Source organism: Oratosquilla oratoria, chromosome 15 (genome assembly GCF_046742065.1).
Source record: "Oratosquilla oratoria isolate Oo_2021 chromosome 15, ASM4674206v1, whole genome shotgun sequence".
Taxonomy (NCBI): Eukaryota; Metazoa; Arthropoda; class Malacostraca; order Stomatopoda; family Squillidae; genus Oratosquilla; species Oratosquilla oratoria.
In genome coordinates this window covers 63,765,552-63,790,576 of record NC_134791.1, presented here as the reverse complement: position 1 = coordinate 63,790,576, position 25,025 = coordinate 63,765,552, and the positions used below count along the sequence as shown (strand labels likewise).

General features: G+C 42.4%; 2 protein-coding genes across 2 annotated transcripts in view; both read right to left on the bottom strand.

The window, feature by feature from the left end:
- The window catches only part of LOC143033481 (ligand of Numb protein X 2-like), a 769,238-nt gene that overhangs the window by 614,072 nt on the left and 130,141 nt on the right, over window positions 1-25,025 (bottom strand). The gene's annotated exons all lie outside the window — the stretch shown is intronic.
- On the bottom strand, window positions 8,552-9,013 carry LOC143033205 (putative CENPB DNA-binding domain-containing protein 1). Its single transcript, XM_076198392.1, has one exon. It carries the CDS (start codon window positions 9,011-9,013, stop codon window positions 8,552-8,554), a length of 462 nt encoding a protein of 153 aa, XP_076054507.1.

Here is a 25,025-nt window from a genome sequence, read left to right as displayed (position 1 = left end):
TGTTGTTCCCTATCCCTCCACACCTTGCATACTTTTCTGCGCATTGCCCAGGTCTTAGACTGTTGTATCTTTATGTTCAGGTCATGTTCAAATGAGGAAGGTCCCTCTTCACACTGCCGACGAATACTAGTGTCACATCCGCTTCTGTCTGTACACCCCCAGCTGGGTTCGGGTGTTCGGATGCCATTTGAAAGGAGTTTTGTGGTGTTGTCTTGCCAGCACGTCCAGAGGTCTTCCGGTGAACCCTTGTGCCGCTACTCTTGATTGCGTCTTCTTCTTGTTCTTTTCGACCCCGTCTCCCTTCCCTTCCTCTGCCACCTCCCCCTCAACTGGCACTGCGCCGCCGCAATGCCCCCGTCCGTCTGTCTCCGGTTTGGTATGCCAGAACATTCTCTCGTTCAGTTGCTAACTCCCTCTCTTGTTTGCTTGCTTCCTTGCTCGTAGCATCTCCTCTCACCGAAGTGGCCCCCCAGGCCTCTAGAGCCACCTTCATGATCGTTGGAACAACAATTCTCTTTACCGTTTACAACATTGTGCTTCTAAATTCGTTACCACGGAACCTCGATACGAAGTCATAACTTGCTGAGAAGTGGAGTACCGATGGAGCCATAACATTATTTTTATTGGTCATGTGGTAACCGTTGTTCTTCTACCTGTTTGAGTTACCGTTACCAAAGGCACAACAAATGATGTGGATGCTACAACAACCACTATTGTACCTAGTGATCTGGAAGCTTGAATGGTTTGTTTTTGCTGCTCTTTTGTATTGTGATTGTTGTGGATTTGATTGAGAAGAACGATGTTCTTTATGCTTACCGAGAGATAGCCAGAAGCTCCGTTAAAACCTTCAGGAATGTTTCTAATCGAATTTTTGGCCCAACAGTTTTGCACTCTGTGAGAGAAGAGTTTTGGTTCACCAGCTCTGCAAGCGCTACTGCTGCTGCAAGAATTCTCCTACTTGACTTTGGCTGCCTGTTTGTTTGTATATTTGTCCTGCCTGCCTGCCTGCTTGATTGCCTGCCTGCCTGTCCTCCTGCTTGTCTACATATCTGCCTGCCTACCTATCTACCTGCATACCTGCTTGCCTGCCTGCCTGCCTGCCTGCCTCTTTGCCTCCTGCCTGACAGGCTGTCTGCTTGTCTGCTTGGGCACCTGCCTGCTTGTCAGTCTGTCTCCTTCCCTCCCTCCCTCCCTCCATTCCTCCCTGTGCGCTTGCCAGAAAGCATACCCAGTTACCTCGTCTCTTTGTTTGCTAATCTTGTAACCCCTCTCTCTCTCTCTCTCTCTCTCTCTCTCTCTCTCTCTCTCTCTCTCTCTCTCTCTCCCTTTCTCTCTCTCTCTCTCTCTCTCTCTTTGTGTGTGTGTGTGTGTGTGTGTGTGTGTGTGTGTGTGTGTGTGTGTGTGTGTGTGTGTGTGTGTGTGTGTGTGTGTACATCACTATACTATATTTTCTATATAATATATATCCGCTGGTTCTTATCAATTCCCCCATTCTCTGTTTCCACCTTTCTCCCCGTATCTATCCCGGTTTATTTTCTCCATTTACCCATCTCCATCTAATCTTTCTCTCCTTTTCTCTCTCTTTCCCTTCTCTGTCTTTATCTTTCCCTCTTTCTATTTTTGCCATTCTCCTAATTCTCTCTCTCTCTCTTTCTCTCTCTCTCCCTCTCTCTATTTGACCAAGTGCACTGCTTCTTGCAGGGTTGCGGGTCAAGTCTGTGTGGGAATGACTGGGGGGGGGGTTGTGGGAAGTCCTAGAGGTCTCCAGATGGGAAGGAATGGCATAGGATGAAAATGACAGCGTCCCTGGAAGAGGAGGAAAGAGAAGAGGAGGAGGAGGAGGAGGAGGAGGAGGAGGAGAGGAGGAGGGAAGGAAGAAGAGGAGGAGGAGGGAAGGAGAGCTTCCGTGTAGGTCCGGAAGATTCTAGGATGAGGCCCGAGGAGTTACAAAAGGACCAAGAAAAGAGAAGAATATCTGGGTTGGGTTTGGGAGACCAATTCTTTCTTTTGTGTTCGAGTAGATGGCGAACGGAGCATCGCATACATCGGGCCACGGTTCGAGCCTAGTGGCTGTCGGCGTCTGCTACTTAACCTGGCAGATGAACCTCATAGGGCAAAGATGGTTATTCTGGTCAATTAAGCGCCTCATGGCGTACGCTTTTCATTATGGTCAATAGAACGAAATATGGCAATGTAGAGGGTAATGAGGGTGAAAGGGAAGAGGTAACGTGATGATGGTTGTGTACGAGGTCATGTAGCAAATACTCGTAGGTGATGGGGAATTCGAATGGTGAAGGATCTGCGATGGGGGAGAAGGAAGGGTGGAGAGGAGAAAGGGAGGTGGAGGAGGTGGGAGCGTGGTGGTGATGTCAGATGTTGGAGAAGTCGGAGCGGTTGGCTGGGCAGAGTTCATTTGGGACAAAGTTTAGATGTTGGTCGGGAGTGGGTGTGTTGGGAGTGGTGCAGGACGCGGAAGGCCCGGCCAATGAAGAGAAAAATTTTAAATTCTGTCAGGCGGTGAAAATCCAGGTGGAGGTCTAGGAATCCAGGTGGCGGGGAAGAGGTGAAGAGAGTAAGAACTGGGACAATGTAATACGAGGGAGGAGGTAGGGAGAAACACGGTGTTAGAACACAGGTTGATGGGAGGCGGGAGTAAATTCAAGAGAAAGTCTGTGGAAACAGATGTTTGAGCCCTTCAGGAGAATGGAATCGGCTGGCGTTCTCCACTACGCAAAATTAATTGTAAATTAATTCAACGGGTTTAAGCGGCCAATGGCTAGAATCTGCCTGGGAATATACGTATACTCAGAGTAAGCTGCCATGATATACTCGTAAGTGGTCAGATATGATGTTAGGATATTTTGTTTGGAAGGACACCTTTCATACTTGACCACAAACCCTTTTGGCCTGTTTTTTTTTTTTTTTTTTTTTTTCCAGACGAGGTGCACACCGGGAATGAATGGGATCTCGCTCTGATCGCAGGAAAATATTTACTGTTTATGCTCCAGCCAGACGATTTTGTTCATTTGCGTGATCTCTGTCCCTCAACCTCGCCAGTGCCGCCAGGACCCTCCAATTTATTAATATATTTTTATTAATATATTTATTATTAATTATTAATATATTTATTATAATATATCTATTATAATATATTTATTAATATATATTTATTAATATATTTTCTGTATGTAACAAAAGCAGTTATTTGTAGAAACAGTTACTGAATAAATGTGCAACGATCAGAACCGGACTTTTCGTAGGGGCGGACCTCATTATATTTTCCGCAAATATTGAATTTTCAGATTTCTCCTACTGCCATTCACAAATAACGAAACTACGATAAATTTCGTATGTGATGGCCAGTGCTTAACCCGCTGTATCCGCTTTGTTAGGTTCGAGTCCTTCCCAGTGGATTTTCAATTATCTATAAATCCATTTTCCCAGTTCTCTCTTGCAGATGACCCATGACCTCCAGAAAACCGGCCACAGCAACTGATTGACCCCATTAAGCCGGTGGGTCACACTATGCGGCGGCGCCGGATCCGACCACATTAAGTTTGCAAGTTCAATTAGCTTAATAAAATCACCTGATGATAGCCAGAAATTTGTATATCGACGACCAGCATCTTCTCATGGTTGAAATACGACCATAACATTTCGAGTCTGATGACTCGCAAGGAAAGAGTTTTGATATAGTCAGCAACAAGAAGCCGCAACTGCGGCGCCGGACAGTGTGACACCGGCCCCCTACAGTGAAGAGTATTACTGTCTGGAAGAGATGTGAATAGGGCAGTGAAGTACAAGGTGCTCTATCTTCTGTGAGGTGGTTGCCTCTGGAGCAGTGTTGCTAGCCTGATTCTGTGTTGGTATTGGTTCAATACTGGGTGGTGACTGGAACGCAGTCTTGCCAGTGCATTCTTACTTGTATTGGGAGTGATTTTTTATTTTCTGTTGGATTGAAATTATGCAAAGAATCAGTTGCTCTGCCCTTGCACCTTCACCAGAATTTTTCCTTTGTTTTCAAAAAGTAAACTAGAAACTAATTCAGTAAACAAAGATAATCGTATGACAAATACATCCCTCACAAGAATGGTTGGACCAGTCTTCTAAAAATCAAAGAACACGTTGAAGAAAAAGTAATTTGACTTGAGATTATGGAGAAGTCCCACACCCACTAAGAGAGGCCGTACAGGGTAGGGAGAACGAGTCTAGGAGGGGTATTCTTCACATAATGAAGGGGGGGCAACTAGTGACCCAAACAAGTTTCTGTAAACTTAACTTTCCCTAACCTAATTATATATAACCTAGTTTAACCTTGCCTAACTTAACCTACGGAACACAATCCAATTCAACCTAACCTAATCTTTTCTAATCTAACCTAATCACATGGGGGGCTCCCCCATCCCATCTCAAAAGGTCTGGGAAATTCTTCGCATGAACGAGTCTGGAGTGAATATCACTTACATGGCAACAATGGGGAGGGAGGAGGGGTATTGTTCATATGATATCATCTGAAATTTAATAAACATATAATAAATCATATATAACCATGCCAAAAATACATAATTTTGTCTGAATTTTCTTTCTAATGTTTAGATTTACCTCTTTGATTTAAACAGTCATCATCATATAAGTTATTTAGTTTTTTTGCTGCTAACGTCAAACTTTAATTGAGGAAAGTTTGCCTTGGCTGAACAAAATCGCCTTCTGGCACCAACAATGAAGATAGTGTGCCAACTTCCATAGCAAAAGAAAATAAATAAATAAAATAAATAAACAAATAAAAAAGCTGTTATAGTCATTTATACCTTATTGTACATCACAAGATAAATCTGGACGCAAGAATAGCAAGAGCTACATAATAACTTCACCTATACACTACACGATGAATCAAGCCATGGTTAAAAAAAATATATATACATACAAGAGATACTGTAAATGATACAAGGTCTAAAATCTAAACAATAAAATTCATATCATAGTTACCACTGCCGATGGGAACTATGTTGTTAGAACTTTTAAATGAATAACAACAATACAAATGGGGTCAAAAACAAGTGCTTACAATGTGAGGACATTGGTATACAGAAACCAAACAATCAAGGAGTGGAGAAACTTCCCACGGAGATAATTCCATAAAACAATGCTATTCGAAGTTTTAAGATTAATTTTTAAGATTTAAGATTCATTAAAAAACAATGACTACTGGACATACCATCTGTGCAGGATAGATGAACATTGAGAAACGATCCGCGACAACATACCTGCAAAGGAGAAAATGAATGGTTCTAGTTTGTTAGGTTTAAATTCGACAAATTTAGATTTAAGGAAATAGACAAGAACTGGACACTAGAGTGATTAACTAATAGCATAGATTTATCAACCATGTAGTGAGGGCTGAAACTATCAGTTATTTTAAGAAATCATTAGACAACTTTATGGATGGGGATAGGTGGTAATGAACATGGAACTGCACAATGTAAGCCTTATGGTCTCTTGGAGTCTCTTTCATTCTTATGTTCTTATTTAGATGAGGAACTAAACAATTATCCTTTATGTTCTTTTGTTTCCATTCTGTTTCGTTATAGGCCTAAGATCTACTTGTTTGTTGTTGTTTTTCAAAGGGGTTTATTGCATTCTTTTGTACTTAATCATACATACATACATATACCAAAGGCTTTTTCCCCCTTACAAGGGAGGTAGCCAAAAAACAAAAGCATAAAAACCACTCCCACTCATTCCATCCCAGACATACTACACTCCCATCCACCCTCTTCCCTCCCTCTTATCTTGGCACCTCCTGGATGACGGGTCATTCCTACATCTCGCCTACTGCCCTGGGTCAGAAGCAGTGTCGCAAGGCACAGCACATCCACAGCAAGGCCGCTTCACGAAATCGGCGACCCCACTCTCCATCCCCTCATGCAGAAATGGAGAAGACGGGGAGAAATCCCTTCGGGCTGCGTCAATTCACTTTTCACAAATGCTTCCTCAACCCCCCATCCCCCACCCACTCCATCTCATGCATCACAACACCATCCATACACAACCATTCTCCATTCACTCTAACCCTTTGTGTTCTCCCTTCCTTCCTCAATAGACATTCCCATCTTTCCTAATGCCCCTTTTACCTCATCCATCCATCTCATCCTTGGTCACCCCTCATGTTCACTCCTTCCGCATGTTCACTCCTTCCGCCTCTGCCTTCCACACCTCTTTTACTAATCTTACTTCACTCATTCTTCCCATGTGTCCAAACCATCCCAACATTCTTTCATCAACCCAATCTCCCAAATCCCTTTCCAACCCCGTTCTCCTCCTCACCTCCTCACTATCCAGCCTAGTAACCCCTATCATACTTCTCAGGCACATTATCTCAAACACATTCAAACTCCTTCTCTCTTCCTCTCTTATGCTGAATGTTTCTAACCCATACAGTGGTGTCGGCACAATCACTCCTTCATACAATCTCCTCTTAGCATCCATTCCCAAATGTTTATTTCTCATTACACTTTTTAATCCCCTAATGCATTTACTCGCTTCTCTCAATCTACATTCTACCTCCACCCCCACTCCTCCCTTTCCCGCCACATTCGCACCCAAGTATCTAAAAATATCCAGTTCCTCCAGTCTCCCTTAATACTCACCTCCAGTCTGCTGCCACTTTCTCCTCTTGTACATCTCATCACCTTACTTTTAACCATATTTATCTTCAATTTCCTTCTTTCACACACCTTCCCAAACTGTGTCACTAACTTCATCAATCCCTCCTCTGATCCTGCTACAAGTGCAGTGTCGTCAGCAAACAAGTGTCTTACCTCCCACTTTTCTCCGTTTTCTTTAACCATCTCCGATCGCTGACCCACCACCTTTGCAATTACCTCTCGCACCACCCCACCCATGTATAAATTGAACAGTCAGGGCGACATAACACATCCCTGACGAAGTCCCACCTTTACCTCAAACCACTCACTCTCCATTTCTTATTCTAACACAAGCTCTACAACTCTCGTAAAAACTCTTGACTGCTCTTAAAAGCTCTCCTCCTATCTCATATATCTGCAATACCTCCCACAGTGCCTTCCTGTTTACCTACGCGAGTGAAAAAATATAAAGTTTGTGAGCCAAGATATGGGTAGGGATGGAAAAGACAAAAGCAAGAGAAAGCTAAGCGTGTGTCACATTAAGAACAGCTGGTGGATAAGTAAGCGAAACGGTGAAGGTACGGGGGTGGGAGGGTGTGAGAATGTAATACAGGAAAAGAATCTCAATAAGATTGAAGATCCGGCTGACAGAAGAATTTCCGGGTGTGGGTAGAGACACTCTGAAGTGGGGAGTTAGGGAGTGATCGCTTAGGGGTGGCAAACCCATGTGACGGACCAGGCCTTGGGAACCTTGGGAATTCCCAGAATGTGTGTGTGTGAGTACGTGTGTGCATAGGATACATGTGTTTGAATGTGCGATTGTGTGTGTGTGTGTGTGTGTGTGTGTGTGTGTGTGTGTGTGTGTGTGTGTGTGTGCGAGTGTGTGTGTGTGTGCGCGCGTGTGTGTGTGACTCACCATGGTCTCTGGATTACATGTTGGACTAGTGATCGACAGCTATTACCCTCCCGGATGAGAGCTCAGAGCTCATATATGACCGATCTGTGGGTAATGCTGTGCACACACACCCCCAACTCTCTGCCCACGAGAGTTGGAGCAACGACCCTCAGAGCAGCGACACTGAGATTATTTCAGCCCTGGGCGGGATTCGAACTCGGACATTTGTAAAAGCAGTTGTGAACGCTACCACTGCGCCGTCGAGTATGAGTGTGTGGGGGGGGGGGAGTGAAAGGGGGGATGGAACAATTCCCCCCTCCCTCCACATCGATAGTCCTTTGCTAAGGAAGCGAAGGAATTACATTTGGGCAGGAAAAGAATTCGAATCCCTTATTCCGTCTATCCGTTATTGGTGACTAATTCATTTTACAACTGAGAGAGTTATGCACCCACTAAACAGGCCGCCTGTGAGACGCCAGGTAAAACCTCCATTGTTGCACCACATATAGTCGTACATGTGTATATAAAAATAGTCGTCGATTTACGACTGCTTTTGGTTACGACTGACTAGTCGTAAGTCGGGCTATGTTAAATTACCGTATGTTATGCTGTGTAATGATATTGTAATCATCATAGTCATATTTTATCAACATTTTCTCAGTTCATTATTCAATTTTCTTTCTTTAGACATTGTTTTCATCTTTCTTTAAAAATTTATATCTTTACGGGTTTAAGTCAAACGCTGCATACTACAATACAGATCGTTTATTGTGTGTAAAACATACAAAAATATAAAATACAGGTGTGAAAATAGATTTTTTTTTAGTTTGAAACATATCGAAATACAACTTTATTGATTGCTTGCGTCACTGGTGCTTGGCTGAGGGTCGTCGGCGTCATCATCATCAGTTGGGGCAGCGCAAGTGGTGGGGGGGATGATTTGGTCGTTTCATACACTGTCGATAAACTTACAAGCTCCTTCCTCATCCGCACTCGCTGCTTCTCCAGTCACTCAAACATTATGCAGTTGGAATGTATTCTTAAATCTCTTGAACCAGCCAGTACTTGCCAAGAAATATTGGCTGTAGTCTTCTCCGGAGCGTTCCTTCAAAGTTTGGAATAGACTTTTAGTCTTTGTCTGCACAGTAAAAAGGCTTAACGGTGTTCGTTTTTTAATTTGATCTTCCATCCAGATGTGCAGTAATTTCTCCATTTCATGGATGGGTCCGAAACGTTGTTTCGTTAACAATGTTGATTGCATGGGTCCTTTCACAGCTTCACGAATTTTTTCTTTGTCTTTCAAAATTGTCGACACAGTAGAGTGTGATAACTTCATGTCACGTGCGATCACATTAACTTTCTTTCCTCGTTCGTGCTGTTTAATCACTATAATCTTTGTGTACAGATCAATGGCCTTTCTTTCATTCTTGGCGGGCTGAGGAATAGACATCAATATTTTCCTCTTGGAAGACATCTTGGAGTATTATGAGAAATTTTTAAAAGACACGGATATGGAGGAAGTCGCACTGTACTCGGCACTCACAAAGACTGAGGAGCGAGACTGCGGGATGCTGCCGCTGGGGCGCGTAAACTGTCAGACACTATATTGTACTTTTCTACCGTCTGGCGGTCGTAAAGTCGATCAGTTGTAACTTGCATAGGTCGTACGTCAACGACTATCTGTGCTGATATACGAGTTATACGTAAACGGAGCTTATCTGAGAGAAAGAGAGAGAGAGAGAGAGAGAGAAACATAGAGCAACAGAGAGAGAGAAAGAGAGGGAGAGAGATAGATAGATAGAGAGAGAGAGAGAAAGAGAAAGGGAGAGAGATAGAGAGAGAGAGAGAAACATATAGAGAAACAGAAAGAGAGAAAGAGAGGGAGAGGGAGGGAGGGAGGGAGGGAGAGAGAAACATATAGAGAGAAAGAGAGAGAGAGGGGGGAAGGAGAAAGAGAGATAGGGAGAGGGAGAGGGGGAGGGAGGGAGGGAGGGAGGGAGGGAGAGAGACAGAGAGAGAAAGAGAGAGAGACTGAAGATGGTCGAAATGAATCATCAACTTCTCTACGGTGGTATTCCTACAACTGAACGAAATCCTCCACCGTTAGCCGGAATTAAATATTGACCGTGACTCATGGATGGAGAAAACCTCAATCGAGTCCATCTCCCTTGCTCTGATGGCGAGCTCGAAGTTAAATAAAACATTTGGCGTTAGCCATAAGAAAAACATAGCTGATGGCAATGTGGGTAGAATAAACATAGTTTAAACGTAACAATAGCTCCAGGCTCTCCACAAGGTCAGGACGTTCGTGGTGGCCTTGGGCTTTTGTGGCCACGGAAGGGTCATGATGCTGCGGAACCGGATCGCTTCAAGATTAAGGTCTGGGCGGCCAACAGCCTTGCAAATCTCACTCTGTATATGTCTATTAAAAAAAAAAAAAAAAAAAAAAAAAAAAAAAAGGGGGGGGGGGGCGCGGAAACGACCCGTTTATTTTTCTCTTTATCAAACGCTTCATGTCATCTGTCACCAATGGGTCTATGTCTCTTCATAAAGGTTTAAAAAACTTCATATATGACGCGACTGATGCTCTGACACAAAAAGAACACAAGGACTGCGTACAAACTTTACTTCAAAAGATTCAAGACTCTTCGATCTTCAAGACCCAGTAGCAAGAGTTTCAAGGTCTTTGAGTTGTTTTAGAAGAACTCGAAACCTTCAGTATCAAAAGAGGAGGAGGAGGAGGAGGAAAAGAGAAGAAGGTGCAGTTACTGTGGCGTTGAGAGGTTCAGGAGGTAGAAACAGAGATGCTAAGAAGAGAAGCGAGAGCGAGGCCAGGCGAGGCGAGGCGAGGCGGCTCAAAGTAAATAACGACCTGTTTACCAAACTTTGTGTGCCGCAAGCGCCATTATGTGTGTGTGTTTGTGTGTGTGCGCGTGCGATCGTGCGTGTTTACGTGTGTGCTTGTGCGTGTGTATGTGCGTACGTGTGTATTGTATACGTATGTACTGTACGTGCGTGCATGCGTGTGTGCGCGTGTGTACGTGCATGCGTCCGTGCATGTGGTTGTGTGTGGTGTGTGTGTGTGTGTGTGTGTGTGTGTGTGTGTGTGTGTGTGTGTGTGTGTGTGTGTGTGTGTGTGCGCGCGCGTAAATATGTGTACATGCGTAAGTGTATGTGTGTGTGTGTGTGTGTGTGTGTGTGTGTGTGTGTGTGTGCGCGCGTAAATATGTGTACATGCGTAAGTGTATGTGTGTGTGTGTGTGTGTGTGTGTGTGTGTGTGTGTGTGTGTGTGCGCGCGCTTGTGTGTGTGTTGGACTCGTTATCGACAGCTATTTACCTCCCGAAAGAGAGCTCAGAGCTCATATATGACCGATCTATTGGTAATGCTGTGACCTCACACGCACGCACACACACACACCCAACTCCCCGCCCACGAGAGTCGGAGTAACGACCCGCAGCGCAGCGATACTGAAATTATTTCAGCCTTGGGTGGGATTCGAACCCGGACCGTCGTAGTGGCAGCCGGGAACTCTAACCACTGCACCACGAGTCGTGTGTGTGTGTGTGTGTGTGTGTGTGTGTGTGTGTGTGTGTGTGTGTGTGTGTGTGTGTGTGTGTGTGTGTGTGTGTGTGTGTGTGTGTGTGTGTGTGTGCATTTACCTAGTGTGTGTATTTACCTAGTTGTGTTTTGCGGGAGGAGAGCTATGCTCGTAGTGAACCGCAGTTGTATCTTTCCGCATCCATTTCTTTCTTAAAATCATGTATAGTTTTAGCACTCACTCTTTCCTCTTTCAAATTGTTCCATGTATCTATTACTCTCTCTCTCTCTCTCTCTGTTTGTGTGTGTGTGTGTGTATGTGTGTGTGTGTGTGTTTGTGTGTGTGTGTGTGTTTGTGTATGGTCTTGGGTGATAGCTAGACAGCTATTTCCCTCCCAGAAGAGAGCTCAGAGCTCATATATGACCGATCTGTGGGTGATGCTGTGACCTCGCGCACACACACACCCAAACTCTACCCACGAGAGTTGGAGTAACGACTCGCAGCGCAACGATACTGAAATTATTTCAGCCCTGGGCGGGATTCGAACTTGGACCGCCGTTGTGGCGGCCGCGATCGCCACCACTGCGCCATGTGTGTGTGTGTGTGTGTGTGTGTGTGTGTGTGTGTGTGTGTGTGTGTGCGCGCGCGCGCAACTGAGTCCACTAACTGTGCGAATAATCTCAGTTGAGGTGGCGGTGGACAAGTGAATAAAAGAACACACAACAAGAGGTCGCCAGATGAAGGTGGCGGTGGTATCGGTACGTCTGAAGGCAGGTGCCGTGTGGGTGGAGTCCAAGTCTAAGTGTATCAAACCTGTACACTTCTTGGGAAATCACGAGGTCCCAAAACGTTGCATTCGGTGAAAGAGATCAGGCCAGCCAGCAAATGAACGGCGACACCAAAGATCTACAGTCTGACACTTTTTTTAGCCTCTTGTGAGAATGCCTAGTATTTTTAAGGCTGTTTGTCCACTTGTAAACACAAAGGAGCTACTTTTCACGCGTTGACGATACAGAATGAATTGAAAAATCTTAATTCTACTTGTGGTGGATAAATATCCACCATAAACAATAGTAAAGGATGAAATGAGCTTAAGTATTAAAATAATGCACTTAAGTAAATTTGGAATTAGAGCGACGAGTGTAGTTTAATGAGTGTGTTAGATCTACATGAAATCATTAGAAATTATATTTTTCTTGAACTGTGGGGTCGCAGATGTTCAAGTTCCTCAGTAAGCCACATCCGTTTTCTGTGATTCCCTCTCGGAGGCCGTGCGACGTCATTCATAAGCGCCGCCTCCCTTCGCGTGAACAAACTTGATATATTTAGACTGGTGGAGTTTCAAAGCGCCCGCTTGAGTGTATGGGAAGAAGCGGCAGGTGGAAGCAGGAGAAAAAGAGGTAGCGGACAGACAGAAAAGCGAGTGAAATAGAAGATAGGGGAAATGTAAGAACAAAAGAAAGGAGAAGTGAAAAGTTGATAAGAAAATCAGTGAAAGCTGAGTGAAAGGAGTTTAGAAGAAAAAAAAAAGGTTGTCAAAATAATAACAAGGAAGAGGAAAGATGGAAAATGGGGGAAGAAGAGAAGGAAGGAAGGCTGACTGTGGGAATAGGGTAATGGAAGAAAAAGATAATATTGGAAGGAAAGTGTGAAAGAGAAGATGAGTGAGAAAGAAAGAAACACGGGTAGATGATGCCTGAAGACACAAAGGGTAAGGACCAACGGGTAGAGACAGATCACAAAGGGAGCGGGTAACAGAGTTGAAGCTGGGCTAGGAGGAGGCGGCATGGGGTAGGCGTGGGTGGAAAAAGAATGACGGAAGAAAAAAAAATGGAAGTGAGGCAGAAGACGACGATATGAAGAACTATAGATGAGGAAGTAATAAAGAGGTGTGTGTCTAAAGATGATATAGGAGAAGAGAGAAAGAAGTGGTTGTAAGGGATAAAGGCTTGTTGGTGACAAGGGGCAGAGGAAGGAGGAGGAGGAGGAGGAGGAGGAGAAGGAAAAGGATAATGAGGCGGAGGAAGAGAGGAAAAAGAGAAGGAAGGGAAAGCGAAGAAAGATAGGGATATGTAGGACATGGATGGTTAAAGAGGGAAGGTCCAGATTACATTAGGGGGGTTGGGGAAGAGAAACCAACTGGGGAAAGATTTTCAGGAGGGCGATAAAGGTAAATGCAAAGGAAGCTGGCCAAGTCGAATGAAGGACAACAAAGGGAAAACGGGACTGATGAAAACGAAGAATGAAAATGTATTTACCATATGCAGTATCCATGCATACATACACGCAAACAAATTATATATATATATATATATATATATATATATATATATATATATATATATATATATAAGACTGAAGGTGGAAGAAGCAGACGAGGAGTAATGGGAGAATTTTAATGCTTTAACGTTTCGACCCGCAGGGTCTTGATCACAAAGCTAACAATTCAAACATAACAGGGGATTTTATACATAGACGGGTCATCTCATGGGACGCCACGGAAAGCTTGTTATTTTATTTGTGTATTATTTTATCATCAATAAGCTTGTGGCTTTTGTTAGACATATAAAGTCTATTCTATGGTTAATGTTGTTATTAGTGTTAATGTATGCTGCCTCAATTGTCCTCCTCAGGTTCTTGGACGATCCTTTATTTAATATGGTTGCGTTGTTCCAGTCTGGAAGATGGCCATGCTTATCCACATGCATTACTATGGAGTTAGATGATCTGTGGGCTTTTACGTCATTTTTATGTTAATTTATCTGTAAAAGCCCACAGATCATCTAACTCTATAGTAATGCATGTGGATAAGCATGGCCATCTTCCAGACTGGAAAAACACAACCCATATTAAATAAAGGATCGTCCAAGAAACTGAGGACTTTAGTGTGTGTGTGTGTGTGTGTGTGTGTGTGTGTGTGTGTGTGTGTGTGTGTGTGTGTGTGTGTGTGCGTGCGTGTATACCACTCAAAAATGTAAAATTATGATAGAGAAGATTGCAGGAGTGACGTGGCTGAAGTTAGTTATGCAAATCATGGGATAGAGGGACCTCTATTCAACAATGAACTCTGAATCTCTCTCTCTCTCTCTCTCTCTCTCTCTCTCTCTCTCTCTCTCTCACACACACACACACACACATATCATATATATATAAATATATATATATATATATATATATATATAAATATATATATATATATATATATATATATATTGTGTGTGTGTGTGTGTGTGTGTGTGTGTGTGTGTGTGTGTGTGTGTGTGTGCGTGTGTGTGTGCGCGTGAGCGTGTACCTGTGAAGAGTCACTCATGGTGGGTTTGTGGGTATAAAGGATTACAAAGGCGGAGCATGCCGACAGGAGACCTTTTGATCCATATCTAGGTCGGATGCGAAAAAAAAATCATATTAATAATAAAATAATAAATAAAAACTATGATAATGTAAATAACAAATAAAATACATAAATAAATGCATAGGTATAGTTAAATAATAAACAAACAGGTAAATAGTAAATAATAATAAATTGACATATAACTAATAATAAATGAAAATCAGACAGACAAATTATAACAAAACAAAAACAAATAATATAACATAAATTATAATAATTACAGCATCTTACTTAGGTATTTATCTAAATGATTCTTAAAGCTTCGAACTGAACTACATTGCACTACCTGTGCAGGAAGTTTATTCCATTCATTAACTACACGGTTGGCAAAGTTGTTTCTACCTACTTCCAAATTGAATCTATTTCCGGACAGTTTGAGACCATTGTTTCTTGTCTGATTCTCATTCAATGTAAAAATTTGATCACTTTTGATGTTGTCAATTCCCTTTAGAATCTTAAAGACCTGTATCAAGTCACCTCTGAGTCTACGCTTTTTTAGGGAAAACAGATTCATATGTTTTAGTCGATTTTCCTATGATTTATTTTTGATATTTGGAATCAGTTTTGTGGCTCGCCGTTGTACTTTTTCCAGTCTGTCAATGTCTTTAATGAGATTCGGTGACCATACGGAAACAGCATATTCCAAATGTGGACGAACTAACGATTTATATAGCTTGTTAATGAGTGATGGACTTTTGAAATCAAAAGATCGCGCAATCAGTCCTAGAATCTTATTTGCTTTCTCAGAGGCTGAAATACACTGCTTGGATGATTTGAGGTCGTTACTGATAATTACGCAGAGATCTTTTTCACTATCCACTTTTGTTAACGAATTTCCAAATAACTTGTAATCGTACTTACTGTTATTTTTACCTATGTGCATTACCTTGCATTTACTTGTGTTAAATTTCATTAGCCACTTTTCAGACCATTGCTGTAATTGATCTAAATCTTCTTGAATATCTAATTGGTTTGAGTGATCATTTGCCACTCCGCATAGTTTTGTATCATCAGCAAATTTGGAAACAGTAGATTTTAGTCCATGGTCTATATCATTTATATATACTATGAATAGAAGTGGCCCAAGAACGGAACCCTGAGGAACTCCACTTGCAACACTTTTCCATCCAGAAGTTTTTCCATTTAAAACAACTCTCTGTTTTCGACCCTTCAACCAATTACTAGTCCAACCTAATAGGCTACCACTTATTTCATGCAAAGCTAATTTAGTAAGTAGTCTTTCGTGTGGGACGGTATCAAAAGCTTTTGCAAAGTCTAGATATACTATATCTATATTGTTTCTTTTGTCATAATTCGAGATAACTGTGTTGTAGAATGCACACCATACAATATTGTTACCTGGAACACAGATAATACGAAACGTCCACCACATGAGACACTTAAGGCGAACACGGGGGAGCGTGTAGGAGAATGTGATTTCGTAAGCAGAACCTAGCCGGGAATGTAAGAGAAACTTCAAGTAGGTGGTGTAGGCGTAAGGAAAGTTTGCTTTGAAGAAAGAAAGAAAGGGGTCTCGGGGCTTTGAGTATGGGCAGGTATGTGGGGGAGAAAACAATTGTTGCGGGGCGAGGCTGACGCAGGCATATGACTGCAGGTAGAAAGGCACGTAGGTGCGAGCATGGGCGTGACAAAGCTCGTGGGCGGGCGTAGGCGACCGGAAATGGGCAGGCAATTGGCGTGGGTGTAGTGAGGGATGTGGTATGCGAGTGCGCCAGACGATTTTATTCAGCTCAGAGCACTTGATCTTAACCTTTTTTATATCAAGTCCTTTTACCCAGCCACATTTTCACCTATGGACCCCACACGACAACAGTAAAATAGGACGAGCTAGCAAAATCGAATATATACATATTATATATATATATATATATATATATATATACATGCAAAGTAGACCACTTGGAAAAAAGAAACTAAGCAGAGCGCTTTCGTATATTACATCTTCAGTGCAACAAGTACATACTCGTAGTAATAGAAATGCATAGATAATATATACATGAAAAAAGGAACAAGGACAGTTTGAATAAGGGTAGCGGACAATTACCCCCTGGAGGGCGGAAGATCAATGTCAATACACTAATGATGTTGGGGCGACATCAGGTCACAGTCACCAGGGTCAATGCTTCCACTATGATTGTAGGGCGACATTAGGTCATAGTCGCTGGGTTACATTTTACCTGATATTATCTTACTAATTTCTTGACAAATAAAATTATCAAGTTTATATAACCCCTTGTGTAGGTTGGTATTTTGATCACTGGTGGTATGAATCAAACTACACTCTATTAAGTTTCTTGCTATTATGTTGTTGGTATAATAGATTGCCTGGGCAATACCCCAATCTATTATACCAACAACATAATAGCAAGAAACTTAATAGAGTGTAGTTTGATTCATACCACCAGTGATCAAAATACCATAGCATTCCATGATTCACACGACCGCGTCATCCTCTGCCACGTCACCCCTGCAAATTTCTCGATCTCGTCTCTCCACCTTCTGTCTGTTCTATATTGTGGAAGCAGTAAAAGAGAGAAAGTGGAATTGGGCAGGTTAGTGCGAACGACTGATGAGCGATGGAGCAAGTGTGTAACTGAGTGGACGCCGCGAGATAGGAAGCGTGGAAGAGGGAGACCAGATATATATATATATATATATATATATATATATATATATATATATTATATATATGCAAAAAGATTATAAAACCATGTGATCCAATAAATTGCTGAATAACCACAAAGGAAACCGGAAAAGAAACTAAAATTATATATATGCGTGCGCACACACACACACACACACACACACACACACACAAACACACAAACACATTCGTACGTCACAAGCCCTGCACTGTTATGCTGATGAAGCTCTGTGTTTATGAAAACAGGAGATATTCACTTTCAGTATACTTCAGTTTTTCTTTTCTCCTTTCTCTCAGATTATACATAGCCAAAAAAAAAAAAAACACATACACAGCCGTATGGACTTCCTCAAATATTTTCACAGACTCCTTGAGGGGGGGAGTGAAGAGAAGGAGGAAGTGAGGGGAGAAGGGAGGGGGGGAGGTCAGAAACACGCGTAAATGGGTTCGTGAAGAGGCAGCTGACATGTGCAAATCCTGAAGTGAAACGGGAGGGCAGCAGGACGAAGAGGTGAGAAAATAAGGACAAAGGGATCTATTCTGGCGGAGTCTGACGCAAGAATTCGCAATGTGTGTCGTCGCCCAGGAAGACGCCGCCTGAAAGGTGACGCGTGCGGAAAGGGGCAAGGAAAGTAGGCAAGCAAGTAGGAGGCGGGCAGACGGGGAGGAAAGAAGGTAGGTCAACGGGAAGGTCAGCACTTTCTACACGCCTATTTCTCTCTCTCTCTCTCTCTCTCTCTCTGTGTGTGTGTGTGTGTGTGTGTGTGTGTGTGTGTGTGTGTGTGTGTGTGTGTGTGTGTGTGTGTGTGTGTGTGTTTTCTCTCTGGGGCCATCTGATTCACTGAAACGACTTTAATACCTTAAGGAGGAGGTCTTGCCGTCAGCTGAATATAATCGTCACGTTCAGCCAGAACAAAAATCCACATATTGTGTCACTGCAGCGAAGGAGTTCGAGTCGAGTTAGGCCACGTTACAAAAGTGCAGCTTATGGGTGACAGTAGGGGGCCCCGGAATATGTGTTGAAAATTATGGAATAAAAATTGAGTTGGCTTGCAGCTGGGCTGAGAACTTGTTGAAAGAGGAAAAATAAGGTGTATTGGACTATTAGGATGCGTCTAAATGGGATGGACTGGAGTGGATTAAAGTTGATCTTCAGTGAGTAGGATTGATGGGGTCTTGCGTGTACTAGGGGTTCTTTGGGTTTGAGTTGGGTGATTGGGCTCGGGAGCCGATAAGTGAAGGACGTTGAGACTGGCCAAAGGAATATTGGCGTCAAAACATGACGGCCGCATACTTTAGTATACAGAACTCCACACTCACCAACCCCAGCATGTAAATCGACGACCAAACCTACTGACCCATACCCATCTATATATTTCTTTATCTACCTATTTAACTTTATTCAATGCATAAACACCCACATCACAATGGGTTCCAATGGCAAATCATGCCCAATGCAGACCTCTCGGACCATAACACACGTCGACCACAAAAAGAAACCTAAAGAAATAAACAAACACCCAATTTGGAAAGTTAAAAAAATAAAATAAAATAAAATAAACGACTGAAAGGCATTACACTATATTGCCCACGCGTTTATCTACATAAATCTCAAAACCCTGAACTGACAGTGCTACAATACATTGCCTGTATAAGAAATTTATTCCATTCATAAACTAGGCGGCGAGCGAAATTCTTTTTACTTAATTCTATGTCAAAGCTACGTCCTGGCAACTTGAGGCCATTATTTTTCCTCTGGTTACTACTCAATGAGAAAAAATCTAATTTCATCGATTTCTTTAATATCTTTAAGAGCTCTATGAACTATACCTAGGGTTTTTTTTTTATGGAATTCGGGTTCATATGTTTTATGCGGTTTTCGTATTTGTTCCCGATATTTATCAGATTTGTGAATCGCCGCTGTATCCTTTCCAATCTGTAAATGCCTTTAATAAGATTTGTAGACTATGCGGAAAGCAGTATATTCCAAATATGGGCAGACTAACGACCTTTGCAATTGGTTTATATTTGGGACTGCATCCCTCGTCACGAAAGGTTTTCAAAAATTATTCTTAATGAAAGAGTAATTCCGTTTATTATTATTATTATTCTATTATGAACAGTTGTGAACTGTCAGGCCCTGATGATTTTTTGGTCATATTTACTGAAGTGAGTCAGCTTCCTCTCAACATATCACATGATTCTGTGAAGACCACTTTCAGATTCTTCGTTCGCAGAGGTTAGTGGACCAATACGGTTCCTAAGAACCGTTTTGTTTATCATTTCATTGCATTCTTTGGAATATTTATTTTGGATTCAGCTGCGATTTTCATTTTTGTCGTTTTTTTTTTAATTCCTCTGAGTTATCACATAAGTTTGTTAATCATTATAGAGTTGTGTTTGAATTTCTTGCAAGGTTTTTCGTGATACTTCTCTTTATCACTTTAACCAAGCCATTTTGGGCGAGAGTGGTGAAGAAGAGACCTTTCCTTTAATGGAATGTAAGTACGGTATGAATCACCTCAGAAAACGTGTTTTGAAGTATTTCCTACATCTGATCCACGCGTTTTTCATTTAATCTTGTCTCCCAGTCTCAAAGCTAAACTGTTGAAGACCAGTAATATAATCTTATGCACAACTGTTACTGATATGCAATTGTCTATTTTCTGTTATTCATCTATTCTTGCATTTATTTTCATTCATCTATTCTAGGTTTATCTTTTTACTTTTATCTGTTTTGCTTAAACCTATTTACATTGTGATCACTTGATGCAATGCTCTCACTAACTTCTACATTAATTATCATATTTTTGCTGCCTTTTTTTCTGTAAGCGATCAAGTTGTCGAGTACATTCCCACGCACTATGGATTCTTTTACATGCGACACCAAGTAATTGTAGCCGAGAAAATCCATTAAGCCGGGTCCACATTTGTTGCATTTCCACGTATTATCATCTTTGCGTACCACCTAGTGATACGGTACGGTGCAACAGGGTATTGTACCCACTTGTTGCGTATCCGCCTGCTGTATACGGATACGCAACAAGTGGGTACAATACCCTGTTGCACCGTATCGTATCACTAGGTGGTACGCAAAGATGATACGATACGTGGAAATGCAATAAGTGTGGACCCGGCTTTAGGCGACTACCTACTTTAATTAACGTCAGCAAAATTGAATCTCCCATTACCAGCATATCACGATTGCAAAAGCTTGATAATTCTTGAAGAAACAGGTTCTCATCTGTCCATGATCATGTGGCTTATATTTATCCCGCCTACACTAACTTCTTACCCAATGGTTGAGTTAATTAAATCCATAAATTATCACATAAATCTTGCTTCACATTCCCTAGTTCATTCACCTATCTACTTTTACTTACACATAGTTATCTATATATCAATACCTACATTATGTTTCCATCATAGATACACAAACGCACACACTCATGTGCACACTGCGGAAACTGCGCACATAAGAAAGCAGGTACCCTACGCGTTCATATGTGCGCAGCTGGCAGGGCACGTGTTTCAACATCGACGGTCATGCGCGCACATGCAGGCGCGGCTGTGATGTGACCTCAATGTTCATGATCGTTCATGCATGCGCCTGGGCAAGTGCAGCCATGGCTGGCCCCGAAGTGACAGAGTGGATAAAAATACGTTTGGGTGGTGCGAGCTAAGGTGACACAAGATGAATGAGGGTGAGAGGAAGGGAAAGGGGGAGATGAGGGGGCGGATGAAGATGACGGTGAAGGTGAATGAGGAAGAGAAAATGAATGAGGTTGTCGATCAGGGAGAGAGGGAGGAGAGGGAGAGAGATAGGGAGAGAGAGAGAGAGAGAGAGAGAGAGAGAGAGAGAGAGAGAGAGAGAGAGAGAGAGAGAGAGAGAGAGAGAGAGAGAGAGAGAGAGAAGGGGGAGGGAGAGGAAGAGGGTGAGGATAATGTGAGGATGTATGTGACGATGAAATTGAGGAAGAGAGTGAGGACGAGAGTATATATGAGGGTGAGTGATGGTGAGATGGGCAAGGAACAAAAAAAATAATGCGGTTGATGGTGTGGGTAAAAGTAAGGGTAAGACTTAGGATGAGGTTGAACGTAGGGTGAGAGTAATAAGTAATAAGCGATTAAGGAGAGAATAAAAACGAACGAGGGTGAGGCTGAGTGAGAAATCCAGAACTAAATCTGGTAGGAATGAAACAAATCAAGGATTGGCAAGAGCGTGCTACGTCTGAACACTAGGATGGGGTTTAAGAAATGTTTAGATCCGAGCAAGCGCAAGGTGCAGGGCAGCAGTGCACACGGCCAGACTTACACTCTTCATCACGGGGTGGTCCTGATGATTTGTGCAGCGTCACAGGTGAAGGAATCTAGTGATGTGAGCGGGGGAGTGAACGAGGGTGTGGGCCGTGGGTTGAGCAAGCGGGCCGGAACTGCGTGAGTTTGAGACCGAGGAAAAGATGCAGGGGAAGACATCGATCAAGGAAGAATATGGGGAAACCTAGAACCTCACTCACTCACTCTCACTCCCGTGCTCCTCAGTTCTCTTGTAGAACCCTGACCGCTGACGCAAGCTCTCAACATTTTTCTCTGTCTTGTGCTACGTTCCTCCAGTTTGCCAATCTGCTACTCTCATCTTCTTCGGATCACTCTTTACGTTACCCTCCCATATTTTCTGGGGCCTTCCAAATAACATTCCGCCATCTCTAACACATCTATCCAACATTCTTGTCGGGAATTGGTCTTGCGGCATCCTACAGGTGAAGGAAACAGCCCGGAGCAGGGTTTCCAAACCTTTCTACCTCTGCAGCCCTGCAGGATATCCCGTAGTATCTAGATTCTAGACCTATACTAGATGCAACGTAAAGACTCTCAATATCAAGGTCCTATATCAATCAAATCAGCCATCCTGAGTACACTGTTCAACAATGGCCTCCTTCATAACATTCCATGATTCACACGACCGCGCCAACCTCTGCTACGTCACTCATGCAAACTTCTCAATCTCATCTCTCCACCTTCTGTCTGGTCTCCCTCTTCCACGCTTCCCATCTCGCGGCGTCCACTTAGAAACACACTTGCTCCATCGCTCATCAGTCCTTCGCACTAACCTGCCCAATTCCACTTCCTCTCTTTTACCGCCTCCACAATATCTTTCACATTTTTCTACTCTCTTACCCAACTTGCTCTCTTTCAGTCTCTCGTCGTTATTCCCATCATCATTGATTCTTTGCTTTGTCTCCATCGCCTTCGTCATTTCCCAAGTCTCACACCCGTAGATTATTGATGGCATACATTAAAGTAGAGCCTCTCAGAATTTTATTATACTTACCATACATTTTCCAACTAATTGTAATGCGTCTTTTATATTTCATTAACATGATCTTGTCACTTTCACCATCCAACCTAAATAATTATACTCTTCAACTTTGAACTTTGATGTTGAATATTACTTTGGTGATACTCTTATTAATTTTTAAACCTACTTTAAGACTTTCCTTGTTCAGATCACTCAGCATATCTTGCAAGTCTTCTGCTCTTTCTGAAATAGAATAATGTCATCCGCAAACCTTAGGTGGTTCAAATATTCGCCATTAATCTTCAAACCTTTTTCATCCCAACTCAACCTTATGAAAATTTCTTCCAAGAAAGCTGTAAATAATTTGGGTGAAATTGTATCGCCTTGCCGTATTCCTTTCTGTATCTTTATGTAGTCGAATTATAGCAGTACCTTTCGTATTAATCTTCTGTAAATCCCTTACGATCTGTTTGTATGTACCCCGCTTGCCGACGGTATAAACTCCATTACCATGTAGAAGTTGTCCTCGTTTGTAAAGCAGTCCTACAGTTCGATTACGCCAGGAACCTTTTGTACCCTTTGTAGCAGGGCGGCTTCCATTGGAAGCTTTTTCCCATGGCATCGGGCCCACGAACGTACTCGAGCCAAAGGGCTTGATGGCGACCATCGGCGACTCTTGTGGCACGAAACACGGAAGCAAAGCCTCCTTCGCCGAGCTATTCCTGCACTTCGAAATCGCTGAGCTGCATAGTCCCCCTAACAGGTTCTGTACCTTTGCGTGCCCCCCCCCCTAAAAAAAAACAAATGAATAAATAAATACATAAATAGTAAATCACAACACCTCAAGAGAGGAAACCTGGAAACAATTTCTTCGTCGCACCGGTAGCTCCTGAGGTCCGTTCGACTACCATATGTTGTAGTCTTAAATGTGCGACTACAACACAGGTCGTGAGCCAAAAGACTTACATTTTTATCCACAGATACAGTAATAGATACTTACCCTGGCTGTCTGACATATTCAGCAGCTTTTCTCGGTGCGATTATTAGCCTCCTACCCCAGCCATTGGTGGGTGACGCGCACCCTGGTTGTAGGTTCGGTTAAAACTATTAGCATCGTATTTTGTAGCTCAAAGTACACCATTCAGAAACAAAGAATTAGTTCTCTAGATAACCATGCGACAATCATCATTGGGCCATAAATGATCATCGTGATATATATATATATATATATATATATATATATATATATATATATGTATATATATATTTATACATATATATAACTATAAAGTAATGTCGTAACGCATTCGTAAATTTCAACAAAAACCCACTGTGTTGGATAAGAAGAAATAAAATGAATAGATAACATATATTTCGATCACGGACTGTGATCCACTGAAGAGGATCACAGTCCGTGATCGAAATATATGGAATATTTTTATTTCATGTCTTCTTATCCAACACAGTGGGTTTTTGCTGAAATATATATATATATATATATATATAAATATATATATATATATATATATATATATATATACCTATTCACGAGTTGACACCTTGACGACAGGATTGAGAATCTTTATGACTACTATACCATACTAGGAGGGGATACGAATAGTAGTCTCATATCTCCAAACTATTTAGTAAACAACTCAAGGTTTGGCATATTTGGTACATTTTATTCTTTTGTAGAGCATAAATTATAAACTATCTGTGGAATTTTGTCCTCAATATGTGGGGAATTTATCCTGTGGGATTTAGTACTCCGGGATTTTGTCCGTAGCTCAGGGAATGTAGAGAGGAGAAAGGAGAGATCAATGGCGGGAATGACGCTGAGAGACAGAAAGGGAGCAAGTTGGGTGAGAGAGCAGACTAGAGTGAAAGATATTGTGGAGACAGTAAAAGAGAGGAAGTAGAATTGGGTAGGCAAGTTAGAGCAAACGACTGAGGAGCGATGAAGCAAGTGCTTTACAGAGTGGACGCCGCGAGATATGAAACGTGGAAGAGGGAAACTAGACATAAGGCATGGAGAGATGAGATAGAGAAGTTTGCAAGGGTGACGTGGCAGAGGTTGACGCGGTCGTGTGAGTCATGGAATGCTATGAAAGAGGCCTTTGTTCAGCAGTGGCCTCAGGATGGCTGATTTATTGATTTATATATATATATATATATACATATATATCACTGGGACGAAATATAGTAGCACATTTGTGAAATGCTCGAAGAACCCACAGTCGGAATTAAAAGGAAGCTAAGAAGGAAGTTAATAGCTATAGCCTTCTTCAGGAAAGTACAAAATACACGAGTTATTTGAAACTTAAATTCTGTTAAAATGAAAAAGGGACAGGAACATGGGTAGATGACGGGCAAAATTCCGTCACTGAGGGCGGGGTCAGAAGGAAGAGGGGTGTGAGGTCAGAGGGGGGAGGAGTGCATTTCCCCCTCCCTCCTCCGACCCCGCATTCCTCCCCCCCCCCTCTAGCCGCACATCCCTCTTCCTTCAGACTCCGCCCTGAGTGACGGAATTTTGCCCGTCATCTATCCATGTTCCTGGCCCCCTTTCATCTTAACAGTATTCAAGTCTCAAA

Coding starts and splice junctions, on each gene's coding strand:
- LOC143033205 (XM_076198392.1), bottom strand. CDS start 9,013: ATGTCTTCCAAGAGGAAAATATTGATGTCTATTCCTCAGCCCGCCAAG.